Genomic DNA, 15,589 nt, shown 5'->3' with positions numbered 1-15,589 from the left:
AACTCTCCTCCTTGACTTGGACCAGGCAAAGGCGGAGGTTTGACGGGGATTCGAACCCGCGACCCTCAGATTACGAGTCGAGCGCCCTAACCACCTGGCCTAGACATGGAAGACTATCACTGTTTAATATGTAAACGAACTGTACAAAGTATTTCTCTGAAAAAGAAAAAAAATACTTGCCGAATGCTTTTTCATTCTTAAAAAATCAAAATATTGGTGGTGCTGCGTTTTATCTTTCTGAAATTATACTTTTTCCTTCTAATTTCATGTTTCAAGTTATATCTTACAAAATATCGATATATCTGTAACTGTATTTTTTTAGATAATTCGTTATAAATTATCTGGTAATATACATGTGCTGCTAGCGGATGCTATTGATGTTTATACATCATTCTTTACAACTTCCACTTTTAATATATAATCACATGTGCATGTATTGATTTTTTTAGCTCATACCTGTACCGTACTTACCGTAGGGGGAGCGAGCCCCATATTTTAGTGTTATAAACCTTTGGGTTTACTACTGCGTCGTCGGGGAGGGAGTAATAGATAGATTATAATCTATGCAAATCAAAACAGTATTCCTTAGTCAGTGGGTTTATAACGTTAAAAATAGGATTTTGATACCCGGGGTGGGCAGAGCACAGATAGCTCAGTGTGTAGTTTTGTGTTTTAAAACAAAAAAAAATGTATTCCTTAATTTTTACAATTAGATGTTTTTAAGTGACATAACTTACCTGTGAAAACAACAAGAAACTATCCTTCCCTAGTGTAGAAAACTAAACTGAAACTGTAAGAGGAAAATAGTCTATTTCTCATCGCTAGGGGCCTGGCGCGGCCAACGAGAGTAAGCATGCATGGACTGTGTTCGTTGTTAAGCAAATGTACTATCTGTGTTGTAACAACCACGGGTATATATATATGAAGGGGGGGGGGGGCACATAGACTGTGAATACGAAGATTCAGGTTTGCGGCTCGTTGCCGCACTTTGGGGCCGTGGTTGGGCTATGACACACGATCAAATCCCACTATTCGGTCAGACATGGGAACCCCAGGAGTTGACGGTGGTGCTGTTGCTTATTAATTTAAAATTATGGACAGCTATACGCAGATTGGCCCCTGTATAGCCTCGCGCGAAAATTCTGAAACAAACAAACTCACTGCATCTATACATTACCTTTTTGATATATCATTTTGACATTAAAGGAAGTCATTGACAATATGTTTGATAAAATGTAAACAATTAATTATTGGTACACTTATACGTGATTAAAATTATCGAATACAGCTCTGACAGCCAATGATTTTTTAGCGTAGAGATTAAAATTAATTATAGTGCAAATTATAGCAAAAATTCAAAAACATGAGTATATTTTGTTGTTACAGTTTGAATTGAGTTTATGTCAAACGATGATGACTTCATATACACTTCTATGAAAGCAAAACAAAACAATAAAACTTGTAGACTTTATGAAAATAAAATCTTTTGTCTTTGAAGTTTGAGATGCAATTTTAGAAAATTACTTCTTTCATTTTAGTCACATATAATCAAATAATTTTTCAAGTGCTTCGACATAAGCCCCCCAGTGGCATGTCTGGGGACTTATACTGCTAGAAACCGGGTTTCGATACTCGTGGTGGGCAGAGCACAGATAGCCCTTTGTGTAGCTTTGTGCTTAATAACAAACAACAACAAAAAACACCAGCTTCGACATAAAGTTATTTAACCCTAGAATCATCAATGGGATACATACGGAGCAAACTGCTTATTTTTAACCACATTTTTCTAAACTATTTACTCCCCATATTGTTTGTGCATGAGTTCATTATTTTATTGGTTACAGTAACCATAATAACATGAACAAAACTACCGTCAATTGCTTGGTCAGGTCTTTACAATGAATGTTTGTTACATGCAAAAAACAACAACGTATTATGGTAAATATCATGGCTTCTTCACATTTCAGACTTAGGGGCGTGATTGACTCTGAATTTCGAAGTTGGCGATTCGAGGATATCATTAAATAACCTCCCATTTTAAACTTTGGGTGCGTTATAAAAGTGAAATTCAATCCTTAAGTGTTGATGATGGGTGGTAGAGTGAATCTGGTTGGTTGCTTTTCCGTCAGTCGTTCGAAATTAGAATAAAATTTTCATTTTAAGTAAATAAAGACATTTATTCGTAGTGGATCCTTGTAACTCAGTTTTTTGTGAACGAATGGATATAACAACAACAAAGCCATTATCTACCAAGGGTTTTCATTGTTTCTTTTTTTTCTTCTTCTTTTACCGAGTCGATTTTGGAAGTTAAACACGGAAACATATACATTGTACAGCTATTCGTATGGTAGAGATTTCTTCAAAACGGTCATAAAACTGTAGAACATGGTCGCGAACAAATAACGAAAGTTGGAAATGTTAACAGGTTTTATACCTGCTATCACAAAAGTTAATCCTTGTAAAATAAAATGGTAAGTATAGGTTATTATAAAAGCTAGAGAAAAAAATACAACTTGTTAAAAAAATCTAATAGTATAATTTGTTTTTTAACGTTAAGCCTCGGCATGTCTCTTTTGTCCGTTTCTCACTTGCGGTTAGAGTATATTGAATATGTAACAAATGCAGTTCGCCTTCGATCATTAATAAATGTACGTCAAAATATGTTAATTTATATATATATATGTGTGTGTGTGCGTGTGTAGTTTTTAAAATGAAATAAAATCAGTATTAAAACACGTAAATACAGAATGCCGTGTTTCCTTCCAAGTTATCAATTAACAATATATTATGTATATTCAGGATTATTTGTTTGGTAATACATTCTGAAGCGAATGAAAGATTTCCAGTGTCAAGAAACTGATAATTAATAAAAACAGACTTAATAGTGACATTTAAAACTTCACTTTATTCCTAGAAATTTAATACATCCGTTCAGCGTATTTCAAACATAGAATGCAATGGTCAAAAGTTTCCAGAAACTTACAAAACTGGAGAAAAGCTATTTACAGTGAAACACTTGTTTAAGCTACATATTTACAAACATACAAACACCGGTCTGTTCCACTTCCACCAGTAATAAGCCCTAGAAAACTAATATCCTTGTTTTTTTACTGTATTTACCGATAAGTTATCTGATAAATGGGGCTGCAGAGAAGAAGAAAAGTGATGGTCACCATTCAAATAGTTTTAACAAACTAAACTTTGCTGACGACAAAAGATGACATTAATGAGATCTATGGTTGTTCCAAGCGTCCTTGCATACAGTAGAATAATGATCTGGCAAAGTACATCAGCCCTCTAAACCTCTATTTTTCTTTCTAAAAGACAAGAACCTATAAAAACTTCTATATATACACTATGTATATTTATATACTCAAAAAGAAGGTTCCCAGCATTATGATATTACACTAACTATATACGTGCAATAGAGCTTTTTTAAAACTTTGTCATCTAAAATTCTTATAATTTCTGAACTTCCACCCATGTTTCTGATAAACTGCTTTGCATTTAGGCTTATTAATTAACAACTATGGGTTATACTGACCTGGTTAACAAGTTGTGGCGGATGTTTTAGTCTCAAAATTTAACGAACAACAATTTCGTCAAAATTGGTTGATTACTTACAAAATCACTCTAACCACAGATAATCAAATGTAAAAATAATCTGACAAAATATGATTTGTGGCTTACAGCACTGAAGTTTAACTATTTCAAATAAAAAGTTAAAATAAATTTGTCGAACTTTTTTGTGACAATAGTTTAATTGTAATTAAACGCCAAAGTAGGTTATGAAAAGAACTGAACATAATATCGGTTATCCCATAATTAACCAAATCACAGAATTAAGTTTGAAGCCATGTCGGTTTGTTTTTTCTATATATACGAATAAAAGAGCTTATCGTTAAGACTTTAGTTAAACCCTTTAACAAGATTACCCTTTCACAGTAAGTTTCCTTTATTTAAAGAAAAAAAGGATGAGAGTATATTCATAATGTCAATTCTTCAACCAGCTGTTGTCCGACTATTGCATTAACTTGTTAACCCAGACGCTGGCTGGAAGATTCTGGCAACCATAGTAATTTTGATGGAGCTCCCTGTTGGTAAAAGGAGATACGACGTCACAAGGTGCTCCGAACAAAGTCTTACGATTGCTTCCAGAAGAGCCACTGAACATCATTGGGTTGGACTGTCTAACAGCTCGCTGGCTTGCCTAATTAAAATATAAAAGTTTACAGGGCTGAATATAAATAATATTATACCAAACAGTAGAATCTAATAACACAATAATTCATAACAATATATATTGAGAACGATATTTCTTTTCAAAAGAAGGATTTTGGACCAGATGTAAAGATGATCACAGAAAAAGTTGAATACTAAAACACTCGACACATTGACCTATTTTCCCTCTTCTCCCCATGAAGTCAAGTCCACTTATTTGAAGCGTCAGAGCTTTGAAGATTCAGCTTTTTTTTTGTCCTATCTATTGATGTACATAGTGTTAGCATAAACAGTTGATAATCCAAATAGGTAGATAACGTACAATATTATTTTAAAATGTAAGAAATCCGTTGTATTTTAATTATGTCACTAGGATACATCCGATTTACAGAAACAAAATTGTTAAATTTACAAAAATATATATTTATTTTAAATTTTTCACTGTTAAAGGTATGCTGGTATAGAGGAAACATGGACATACTTTTAACTTACCATTAAGTTGCGCATTATTTCGCTAATTGAATGTAGAACAACAATAAAAGTAATAAACGTTAGACGAATATCATATTAAAAGTAATTCTGATGACAAAACGAGAAATATGCTTTATCCTTCTCTCGAGGTATGAAAGCTACGTCACTGGGAATTATTAAGCCCCTTTAGTACACAAGCATCTCAGCCACTTGGTTAAATCTGCCCTTGGCATTACGAGAAAGAACCTACTGATCTCATCTTCATGGGGGAAAAAGAGGTTTGAATCCTCCAATGTGCGTAACTTTTAGCACTTATAGTATATGAGGAAAGCTTTTTAAACCTTTCTTTTCGTATTATGTATGCGTGTATGGAGGATCACAATTATTAATATTAATAATCTGGAACAGAGAAGTGAAGGAGATAGAAAACAGAATTCTGATGCTGCCTTTTCATCAGTTCCCATGTACTTAGTTACCAAAAGATTAAACAGAACAAAGGATTCGACAAACTATCGTCGGCGTTTCATGTTTGAAGGATTAAATCAAAGACTGCTCAATATGGTGGCTGTCGGCAAAAGAGTGCAGTACCAGCTGAAAGCCGTTTGTCGGAAATAAAAGCTTTAACCTCGTACAACTGACTGGCGGTATCGTTTGAACTTCAATTTAATAGCAGCTGTTCGAGAACGTTATATATCTATATGTTTTGGAACAAAGAAAGAGCCAGCACTTCCGTTGCGAAACGGATTTATTCTGCTGTTCCCTAATCCTATTTGTAGCGGCATCTTCTGACGATGTAGGCCACTGTCTACAGGTGTCTGGCCTTAAGCCTTATCTGGAAATAGTTTTCTTTAAACCGCTCTCGTCCTTCCGATATTGAAAGATAGCTTGGTTTATTAAATATTACTCTTATACAAAATTTCAAAAAGTTCAGATCATTTTACAACTTTTAGTATCGCTTCTAATCTCACCTCATACACTTGATCTACACATGCGTGTTGGTGACGGAAGCTAACCCAGTGTCTAGTTAGTTCTCCTTGCCATGAATACTCGCGCTCTCTGCCGCTGGTGAAGATGTGGACATTACTGTGCCTCGTAGAGCGATTAAAAGACTTTACAAGTTGACCTGAAAAGCATTGATCTGCAATGATAAACACCTGGCGAGCTGAACAGTCCTGTAAGTCTGCCATCATTTCTTCCACTGTGTACGCCTCGTCTTCGTCCGCCTAAAAATAAGCATATAATAGAATTACTACAGACATACAATAAGAAATCCAGCGCTACTACGTGTTTTTCCAATATGTTGTCCATCTCGGAATATGTAAGGGAATTCAACGTTGATCAACATTGGATTTAGTGTTGGTTAATCCAAAACTTTAAATTTTACATTACAATTTTATGGAGGTCATCGTTACTTTTGGACCTTAACTAAGCACAAGCTAACGTTTACTGCGAACAAAATGTAGTTTGTTTGTTTGTCTTTTAATTCTTGCAAAACCATTCAAAGACTGTTTGCATTACCCATCCCTAATTTGAAGTGATAAACTAGAGAGAAGGCAGTTAGTCAACAACACCCATCACCAACTCTTGGGTTACTCTTTACAAACGAATAGTGGGACTGACTGTCACATTATAACGCCCACACGATCTACAGATTGCTAGAGGAGTGCCCTAATCACCAGGTCATGCCTGGCCTGCAACGTAGACAAAGACACATGTGATTAATAGAAACGATCATATTTCCAAAAACGAATAGAAGGTAAATAAGCAGAACCACAGAAAAGCAAATAAAAAGGAGTTTAGAATAACTGATATAAATATAAATTGATATACACAGAGAGGTACGTGAAAATACAGCCAAAACTCGTAATCATATATGCAGGTAGATTAATAGGGCACAAATATGTATGTTGAAAGGATCCGTATTACAATTGGGGAAACAGAAGAGCTTACAGCATAAGATAAAAAAATATAATTTAATTTGTGTTGACAATTTATAAATTAACATCCTAATAGTCAGGAATACTGACTTAATTTATACAGAAACAAACGTATAGAAGAATAGATGGGTGAAAAGAGAGACGAAGGACAGGCGATTATTAGCTAGATAAGCAAACAGATAAATTGGAAGCATGCACAGATACACACGTGCAATAAATAAATAAACAGAAAAGACAGGCACCACCTGTACAATTTACCTGTCCATTTCCATCAATGTCCCACAGTAAACTACTTCCACCATTTTCTGTGGGACTGTTTAGATACAGCACCAAGGAATCGACGCAGTTAGGAGATTCACACATCTTCTTCAGGTGATACCGCAGTGCCAGTTTAAAAACGGAGGGATAAAGTGGGTGGTTCTCTCCACCTAAAACTACACAAAAAATAATAAATAAACTTACAAAATCTAATCGTAACCAACAAAAGTAACTGATATAAAAATTATACTGATGTTGTTCTTGTTGTCTTATTAACTGAATGTTAAATATATTCCAGTTCATTACTTCAACGTCTTTCTCGTAGCACGAATGAGTTAAATATATATATCTATAACCGGCAGGATTAAGAAATAAGTCTAGTTCTTGTAACACTTTAGTTATCGATTCTTGATAGACTTTTATCCACCTTCTTTTCAACCCACAGGCAACAGTAGCTGCGAATAATAAAGTTGTAAGTGATAATCATGATAAAAGAGCGTGACGTCGCAAAATTTATCCGAGGGTGCATTTTTGGCTGCTTTTGTGTCTTTATTAGGGCGTTTTAGAAAGAGTGATATCTCGGAATTGTTGGACCAAATCAACGGTGCGAAGCCGAAACCGCATTATGGCATTAAAACACAGAGGCAGAATGGAGAAAAAAAAATACTCGATAAGGAAATAGGGACATTCCAGGTTGAAAAAAGAAAAATAATAAACTCAAATTGTTGCTTGTGACCGTGAAGTAAAGTCATTGTTGTTGCGAAGCAAAAGCATTCTTGCATGGACACCTCGGCGCCAGACTTACGTTTCACGGCGTTGCACTGTTATGGAATTGAAGCAGAGAATGCGGTAGCCACGATATTAAAGATTATTATCATTGATTGCCATGCGATTTATTCGATGAATTATGTAATCACGGCAAACCCACGTTATCAGAAAACATCCTTTCTATGTGCTGTTCACTTAATGCGCTTTTAATAGTGCGAGTTTCAACAAGCTATGCATTTAAAAAACCCATTTTGCTTTTCTTCTGCAAAAGCAACTGTGTGTAGCTTAGAACAAAAATGAAGATAAAAAAAGGTATTCAAGAACATACAACAATGTTACGATTATATGTAAGAAAAATAAAACAACGAAAAAGTTGTTGTGCCAAATGATTAATTTTCGATTTAATCACCAGATAATAACATGTCGTGGACAAAAACATTTAGCAGAATATTTGTTATATACATTTCAAAATAATTAATTTATTTAATTGACTCTCATTTTTTTAATAAAGTTAGAGAAACAACGACCCTTAAGCTCCAGTTAATTATAAGAGAACTTTTGTTTTAACAGACGTTTCGCCTTTGCGGCTTTTTCAGGGCTAGTACATAAAAGGTGAAACGTCTGTTAAAAATAAATGTTCTCTTATAATCAGTTTTTTTTTGTTTTGTTTTGTTTTCTATGGCTGAATGCGCCGGAACGGCGTAGTGGTACCTTTTAATGAATGTGAAGCAAAAATAAACAAGACATTACACAAAATCGCTTCTTCTGATAAGATCGAGTGGTTTTATTTATGTAATTTACTATTACGCTGCCTACAACTATCTGGAGCATAAAGGTTGTTTTTTTCTAACTTTGTTATCAAAATCTGTAAATCCCTTCGATATGCACTACAATTTTGAAAGACAACAAAAAATTAATTCACTCTTGTCCCAACTACTTCAATATTCTTCACTTTGAAATATTGATCACATTTGTTGCTAAAAATAAAGATTACATTTAAAATAAAAACGATAATGGTAAGGCAAGCGGTTTTATGTTTTTATTTTTAATTTAATACATAAGAACAATATGCACATGTTCAGTGAGTTTGAAGTAAGCAGCAAAACGTCTATGTCTTGAGGATGCAATTGTTGATGGTAGAGACTACTTTTTAATCAGGAAAAATACGTGTTATACACAAATGTTCTTGGAACTGATTTCTTTAATTGCTATTCCGTTTATTGGTTCTTTATTTTAATAGAGCTGACAGATAATTCAGTCATTTTTTATAATTACAGTGCAATATATTTTTATATTTTTTTAGATAACCTTATTTGTTAACATAAAAATACCTTCAAAGTTCTCTGCTCCGTTGGCAAAGAAGATCTTAATGTTTCTTTTCCGGAAACCAACGTTTTTCAACATCTGATACATTGACCTTAGGTTGTTCAGAGATTCTGGAGTGCTGGTCAGTCGATTCCAACCTCCCGCCAGTAACACGGCTTGGTCGCATATTTCAAAGATTCGGCAACGTGTGTGTACGGTTTCGTGCGTCGTGCTACACCGCTGTGTGTTAACGTGCAGAGGATTACAGAGAAGCTGACTGGTCTCATTTACTGGACGAAAGGAAGGGCAAGGCGCAAAACCTATAAAAAATAGTCAGATAAAAGCTAGAGATACTGATTACGATCCATGGAGTTATTATTAAGAGTAACAATCATATTTTAAAAACATCAGATTAACGATCTCTTTTTACAACATTTGCAAAATAACAATCATATTTCGAAATCATCAGGATAACGATCCCTTTTTATAGAAGGACACTTTTAACGACACTTGTAGAGTAACAATCATATTTCGAAATCATCAGGATAACGATCCCTTTTTATAGGACACTTTTTACGACACTTATAGTGTAACAATTATTTTAAAACATCAGGATAACGACACTTTTTTTTTCAAGAAGAACACTTTTATGATACTTAGAGAGTAACAATCATAACATCAGGATAACGATCCCTTTTTTCCAGACGAACACTTTTTAAGGCACTTGTGTAAGTTTCATGTTCAAGTTTAAATTAATATGCGTTTCTTTTTATGAATATGAGCTAATTTTGTAATGTGTATATATTTCTATGACAAATGTGTGAGCAAAAAAAAGGGTGGGTAACAAAAATACAAAATTTATTATAATTACATATTAACAGTACGTTAGTGGCACAACTTCTTTAATATATTTATATATTTTGCTTATCCACTTTCGCAGTTTTATGCGATTACTACTCAATTGCATATTTTTCAAATGATATATACATATGTTACAAATTAAAAGTAATTTATAACCCTAATATGCATTTTCAAAACTAACCGGAAATTAAATAATATAAACATGAAAATGAAATTAAACGTTTAGATAATCGTAAGCTAAAAAAGGAGTGAATTAATGGTTTTTACTCCAATAGCTAAGTGAGTGTTTTTGTATTTAATTTAAGAAACAGTAATACAATATGCACCTCTATAGAACAATTTCTTTCACTATCTGAATGATGTAGAACCCCCCCCCCCAGTGGCATAGCGGTATGCCTGCGGACTTACAACGCTAGAAACCGGGTTTCGATACTCGTGGTGGGCAGAGTACACATATCCCTTTGTGTAGCTTTGTGCTTAAATACAAACAAACATGTATAAACTGAATCCTCAGTTACTTCCACATAAGCTGTGACGCACCCCAACATCACAGTTCATGAGATTCGTGAAGAAATTAGGAAACAAATATCATACTAAATTTAGACTAATATTTACCTGGAATAAGCTGTGACGCACCCCCACATCACAGTTCACGAGATTCGTGAAGAGATTAGGAAACAAATATCATACTAAATTTAGACTAATATTTACCTGGAATAAGCTGTGACGAACCCCCACATCACAGTTCATGAGATTCGTGAAGAGATTAGGAAACAAATATCATACTAAATGTAGACTAATATTTACCTGGAATGTTGTCGCGACATCTGAGCAACTGATCTTCTTGACCACGAGGAGACTGGTTAGCTAGGTGGACCAATGGAAGAAAGTTAATTTCACATCGACGGGCCAGGTTCCTCCGGCGTGATCTCCGCCCCAAAAGATTGTGACAACGATTCTTAAGAGCCAACGATAAACAATCACCGTGTCCTATAAAATAATAATAGTAATAAGCCAACGATAAACAATCACCGTGTCCTATAAAATAATAATAGTAATAAGCCAACGATAAACAATCACCGTGTCCTATAAAATAATGATAGTAATAAGCCAACGATAAACAATCACCGTGTCCTATGAAATAATAATAGTAATAAGCCAACGATAAACAATCACCGTGTCCTATGAAATAATAATAGCAATATACATATTTCCGTACAACGTTCTAATCTACAAACGGTTAAAGGGAGATTTTCAGTAGACTCCTAAGAACATTAGATATTCTAATCTGACCTATAACAAACGTTTGTTCGAGTCAACTAAAGTAGACGTTATTGTTTAAATCATTATATATATAAATAACAAAATTAACTGTTCGATTCCTGTTATATTTTACAAAACAGTTTCAGAAACTGTGTTTTGACTGACACGATTACGAGGGTATTTGAAACTTTTTTATGGTTTATTGGCACGTAAACATCAGTTATCACTGGCACATATTTTATTAAAGTTTCACAGCTCTACGCAAAGTTTCAATATCAATAACGTAATCTTACTAAATAAAAAAACATAACTCAAACAATTTGCATATTTTCCAGTCTCATCAGGGGACTTGTGTAAAGTAGTTCAAACAATTCAGTTTTCAGAGATCTGATAAAATGATGATGATCATTACTGAGAAGAATGTTAGAGACATTTTCTAGTCTCTAAATAATTACTTAAAATTTGCATATAGTATATTTTGTTCTTTGTTCAACCTAGTAGCAAAAGTATAAATAGCCCGAAAAGAAAGTTCAGCTTCTAATTGAAACATTGTTACAAGCACGCAGATTTGTACAGGGAATTAAAATTACGCCCTCGGCGTCTTTGATCTACAGACTATACTTCTTCCGAAAATTGCATCGTGTATAGCTAGGAATAAGTTTTTGTGCTATTTAAATTAGCATTTGCACACTTCATAAATAACGGTTAGATGAAAGCGAGAGATAATTATCTCAAAATCTCTGAAGCTAGCTCATTTACAATTAAAACTTTAGCGTCTTCATGACGTGAAAATGTTCTGAATGGATCATATGATAAAGAAAAGCGACAAAACTTTTGAACATCATCCCAGTTATTATCATATCAAGCTTTTGGCAGTTGTGTTGAATTATATAATTGGAGCTCTAATACAACGGCAAATAAATAGATAATAATAGTATATTATTATATAATATTTACCTCGTTATTTAGAACTACAAGCATCTTAATAAAGTGCAAAACCAAAAATTATTATATTAAGAAAATAATCGGCCTCTTCCTATTCCTCATTGTTTAGTAATTATGTTATTTTGGCAAGATTTTTTTAAGACAAGAAGATGCAGCCCAAAGGTCCACTCTAGAACCTGTTGAAAAGAATAAAAATTAGGGAAGTTGTTAAGTGTTGAATAATATACCAACGAATTACTCCACTTGTCTTACCACCAGCAAAAGTGTTCGGCTGTTTTCAGCTTCACACTGAGCGTGGATATTTTGTATAGCATAGAACTGCGTGAGTAATTGCGTTATCAAAAGTGTTTCACGATGTGAACAACAAGAAATAGCCAGTCTCGCAGTAAAAACCTAGTTACGTATTTACTGTAATCTTGAAATTGTAATGATATGTTTCTTTGGTGAGAGAGTTCTCCTTCCTCTGAGTTTTTATTTACTATTAATATTGGTCTTTCCGTATATGATATTTTTTGAAATTCAGCAGTTTTGGCAACTTTTTGCTATGCCTACAAGTGGAGGAAGGTAGCGTCCCTAATTTAGCAGTTAAAGACTAGAGAGACGACAACTGGTCATCACTAACAACCGCCAACTCTTGGGCCACTCTTTTACCAACGACTAATGGGATTGAACGTAACTTTATAACGCCCCCGCAGCTGAAAGGGCGAGCATGTTTCGTGGGACGGGGATCAGAACCCGCGACCCTCAGAATGCGAGTCAAGCGCCCTTACCACCTGGCCATGCCGGGCCCAGTCATGAAGACTCACTGGAAAAGTGGAACCAATTTACTCAAAAACGAAACATTTTTTTGTGATGTATAAACCTGGTTTTAGAGGCATACATTGGGAAAATACATGCTGACCTAAAGAGACAAAGGTATGTGTTTATTGGAGAAGATGAGTTTGTTCGTTTTTTGTTTTTTAGTACAAAGCTACACAATGGATTCTCTGCGCTGCATCTACCGCAGGGGTGGAACCTCGAATTCTAGCGTTATAAGTCATCAAGCTTACCGCTGAGTCATCAGAGAACAGGGGAAATGGGAATATGTGCTATTTATTTAAGAAATTTGAAATGGATATGCTATTGCTGTGAGAGGGGTGGAAATACAATATATATATATACTTTTATTGAGAGTTGGGTGGATATACAAATATGCTGTTTATTGGAGGATAGTATTCTAAGTACTTTTGATTTTATCTGGGGTTTTTGCTGAGTTTACAATCTTATGATTGAGTATTACGATACTTATTTATAAACAAAATATTTCTAGCTGCAAATAACTGGCTGGTTTATTGTTGCAATTAAAATATTAATAATTTCTACTTACCGATATAATGTCCTCCGTTTAATTCACACAGCGTTTCTGACCATAATTTGTCCAGAAAAAATACTACTATGAGATGTCCGAAGCTGGCGCGAGGGTAGGGGTCAAGCACAAGGACCGCATCGTGAGCCCCGGAACGACTGAGAGCTCCATCGGGAAGGACAGCCGCCAATCGTCCCCCGTCTGAGGGGTCAGCAACGTATATGTTCATCTGGTTCTGAGTTACCTGTACTAATTCCCGGCACTCTCGTTCAGTCGTCAAGAAAACGTCTCTACAGTTGAGACTGTGGACAAAGTTGAACGCTGCTTCAGCCCAGCGAGATAAACGAGTAGTGGGATCTTCAAGATGACCATTATTCATCATAGACAGAGGTGCTATAGTGACCATTAGTATGGCGGGCATGAAGGTCATCATCATTAGTAGTATTATGCATCTAGAAAAAGTCGCCATTGTTTCGGCTAAAAGTTCTGATAAGTAACCTAAACAATTCTTCAAGTTGTTTCTTTAATAAACGAAATGTCTCTGAAAGGACTTAAAATAATACAGAACTAAGTGTTCAGTTCTTCTTCGTCTGATGGTCAACAACAGTAATACCTGCGTAGGTGTTCAGTTCATTCACTGACAGCGTTGGGGCAAATCGACTTCTAAGCTCCAGCTGTCACAGAACACGTGCCACGAGAAAACCTTCTCATGATGATGGCGCCACCAAACGTCTTTTTATACCAAATCCTTGGCTAGAATAAACAGAAATGCCGACATCTCCATCACTTGATTGTGGCGGCAAACATCAAAGTGGCCGACTGCCTCGAGGGTGCTCGCTCACGCTGCATGCGACCCTCATGCTGGACCGGAATTTTCAAGACCCTTGTTTACAAAGCCCGTTTGACGTGGTCACTTCGCCGATTACAGAGAAAAGGTCACCGTTATCCATTAGCCGCGTCAAAAATTAAAGGATTTTAATTCCACTATTCTGTACGGTCTGTCATATGTCACAAAAGTGGAGGCAACTCGGATTTGATTAGAAATTTTCTGAAATAGTCCTCTACTTTTCTTCCAAGTAAAAGGTATGCTTCAAGCAAGGCAGGTTGTTTCTGAATGTAAAAAAACTGATGAAAGGGTTGGATTTTTTTATTAAAACATATAGCTTCTAATAAACGACGTTTATGTAATTCTGAAACATTTTCTTTGCGATATATTTTTTGGGAGTAAATAGAAAATATTCATCATGTTGTAAAAAAAGTATTATTTTACTCACATCGTCGTCGTATCAATAACGATTTCTTTTACTCCGTTATATAAACACAAACACACATGTTTTTGTAGTGCTCAGGAATAAAGATAATGATGTATTGTTTCGTTAAACATTGCAGGGATCGACCCCTGAACCTTAGCGACTAAGGCAGTCAGATAGCTTATTGTGCATAATTTTATTAGTGGACACAAATCAAATATTCAGTGCGATTTGGTTGAAAATATCAGTACGGAGTTGTAATAAAAGAAAATGGATAAAAGAGACTTGAAATCGAAGAATTAACGGCCAGAAGTTCAGTGAAATGGATTTAGATATTCTTTAGAGTCTATAAAGAATATGAAAACCATTTACAAGAAGATCAGTTATGATGACAGTAATAAATCTAATGAAATTGAAGTGTGTTTGAAATTAAGCACATATTAAGCTATTTGTGCTTTGCCCACCGCGGGTATCGAAACCCGGTTTATAGTGTTGTAAGTCCGCAGACATACCGCTGTGCCATTGGGAGGCTAAATGTGAGAAGAGTGCTTTAACTTATTCTAACTGGTGGAACGCCCTATTTGTGTGCGGGAAGCAACAGGCAGGAGCTTAGATATCGAGGCCGTAATTACTTTAAATATAATTAGCCAGCCAGATTGGTTGTAACGTTAAAGCACTTTATCCTACGAATTTCTCAATATTAACCAATCGCCTGGTTAATTAGTTTTTAAAATATATTTAAACATTTTCAGCAACGTATATTTTTCTAATAATCAAAATTGTACATTGAAAGAGCAAAAAATAAACAATAAATAAAAACAAAGACACAAACAGAGAGATCAACATGTGTTCGTACTGCAAGTTTCTAGGATTATAAATAGCATTTTGATATCTCATTATGTTATGTTCTATCGTCCACCAGTGGGTTAGCAGTAAATTACGGACCTATGATGCTAAAAATCAAG

General features: G+C 34.9%; 1 protein-coding gene across 1 annotated transcript; it reads right to left on the bottom strand.

The window, feature by feature from the left end:
• Positions 1–3,797: 3,797 nt before the first annotated feature.
• On the bottom strand, positions 3,798–13,832 carry LOC106464743. Its single transcript, XM_022392532.1, has 6 exons — positions 13,396–13,832; positions 10,629–10,811; positions 8,987–9,280; positions 6,888–7,063; positions 5,661–5,915; positions 3,798–4,210 (listed from the first exon to the last, which is right to left on the bottom strand). The coding sequence occupies exons 1-6, from the start codon at positions 13,808–13,810 to the stop codon at positions 4,022–4,024; spliced, it is 1,512 nt and encodes a 503-aa protein (XP_022248240.1). The 5' UTR covers positions 13,811–13,832; the 3' UTR covers positions 3,798–4,021.
• Positions 13,833–15,589: the final 1,757 nt, after the last annotated feature.

This window comes from Limulus polyphemus, unplaced genomic scaffold (assembly GCF_000517525.1).
Source record: "Limulus polyphemus unplaced genomic scaffold, Limulus_polyphemus-2.1.2 Scaffold1732, whole genome shotgun sequence".
Taxonomy (NCBI): Eukaryota; Metazoa; Arthropoda; class Merostomata; order Xiphosura; family Limulidae; genus Limulus; species Limulus polyphemus.
This window is presented reverse-complemented; position numbering and strand designations above follow the sequence as displayed.

What these genes read in the sequence shown, in the direction of transcription:
- LOC106464743 (XM_022392532.1), bottom strand. Translation starts at nt 13,810, where the DNA reads ATGATGATGACCTTCATGCCCGCCATACTAATGGTCACTATAGCACCT. An exon ending in ATGTCGCGACAACATTCCAG is followed by an intron (nt 9,281 to 10,628) that starts GTAAATATTAGT and finishes TATTTTTTATAG; the next exon opens with GTTTTGCGCCTTGCCCTTCC. An exon ending in GTGTAGATCAAGTGTATGAG is followed by an intron (nt 4,211 to 5,660) that starts GTGAGATTAGAA and finishes TATTTTAATTAG; the next exon opens with GCAAGCCAGCGAGCTGTTAG.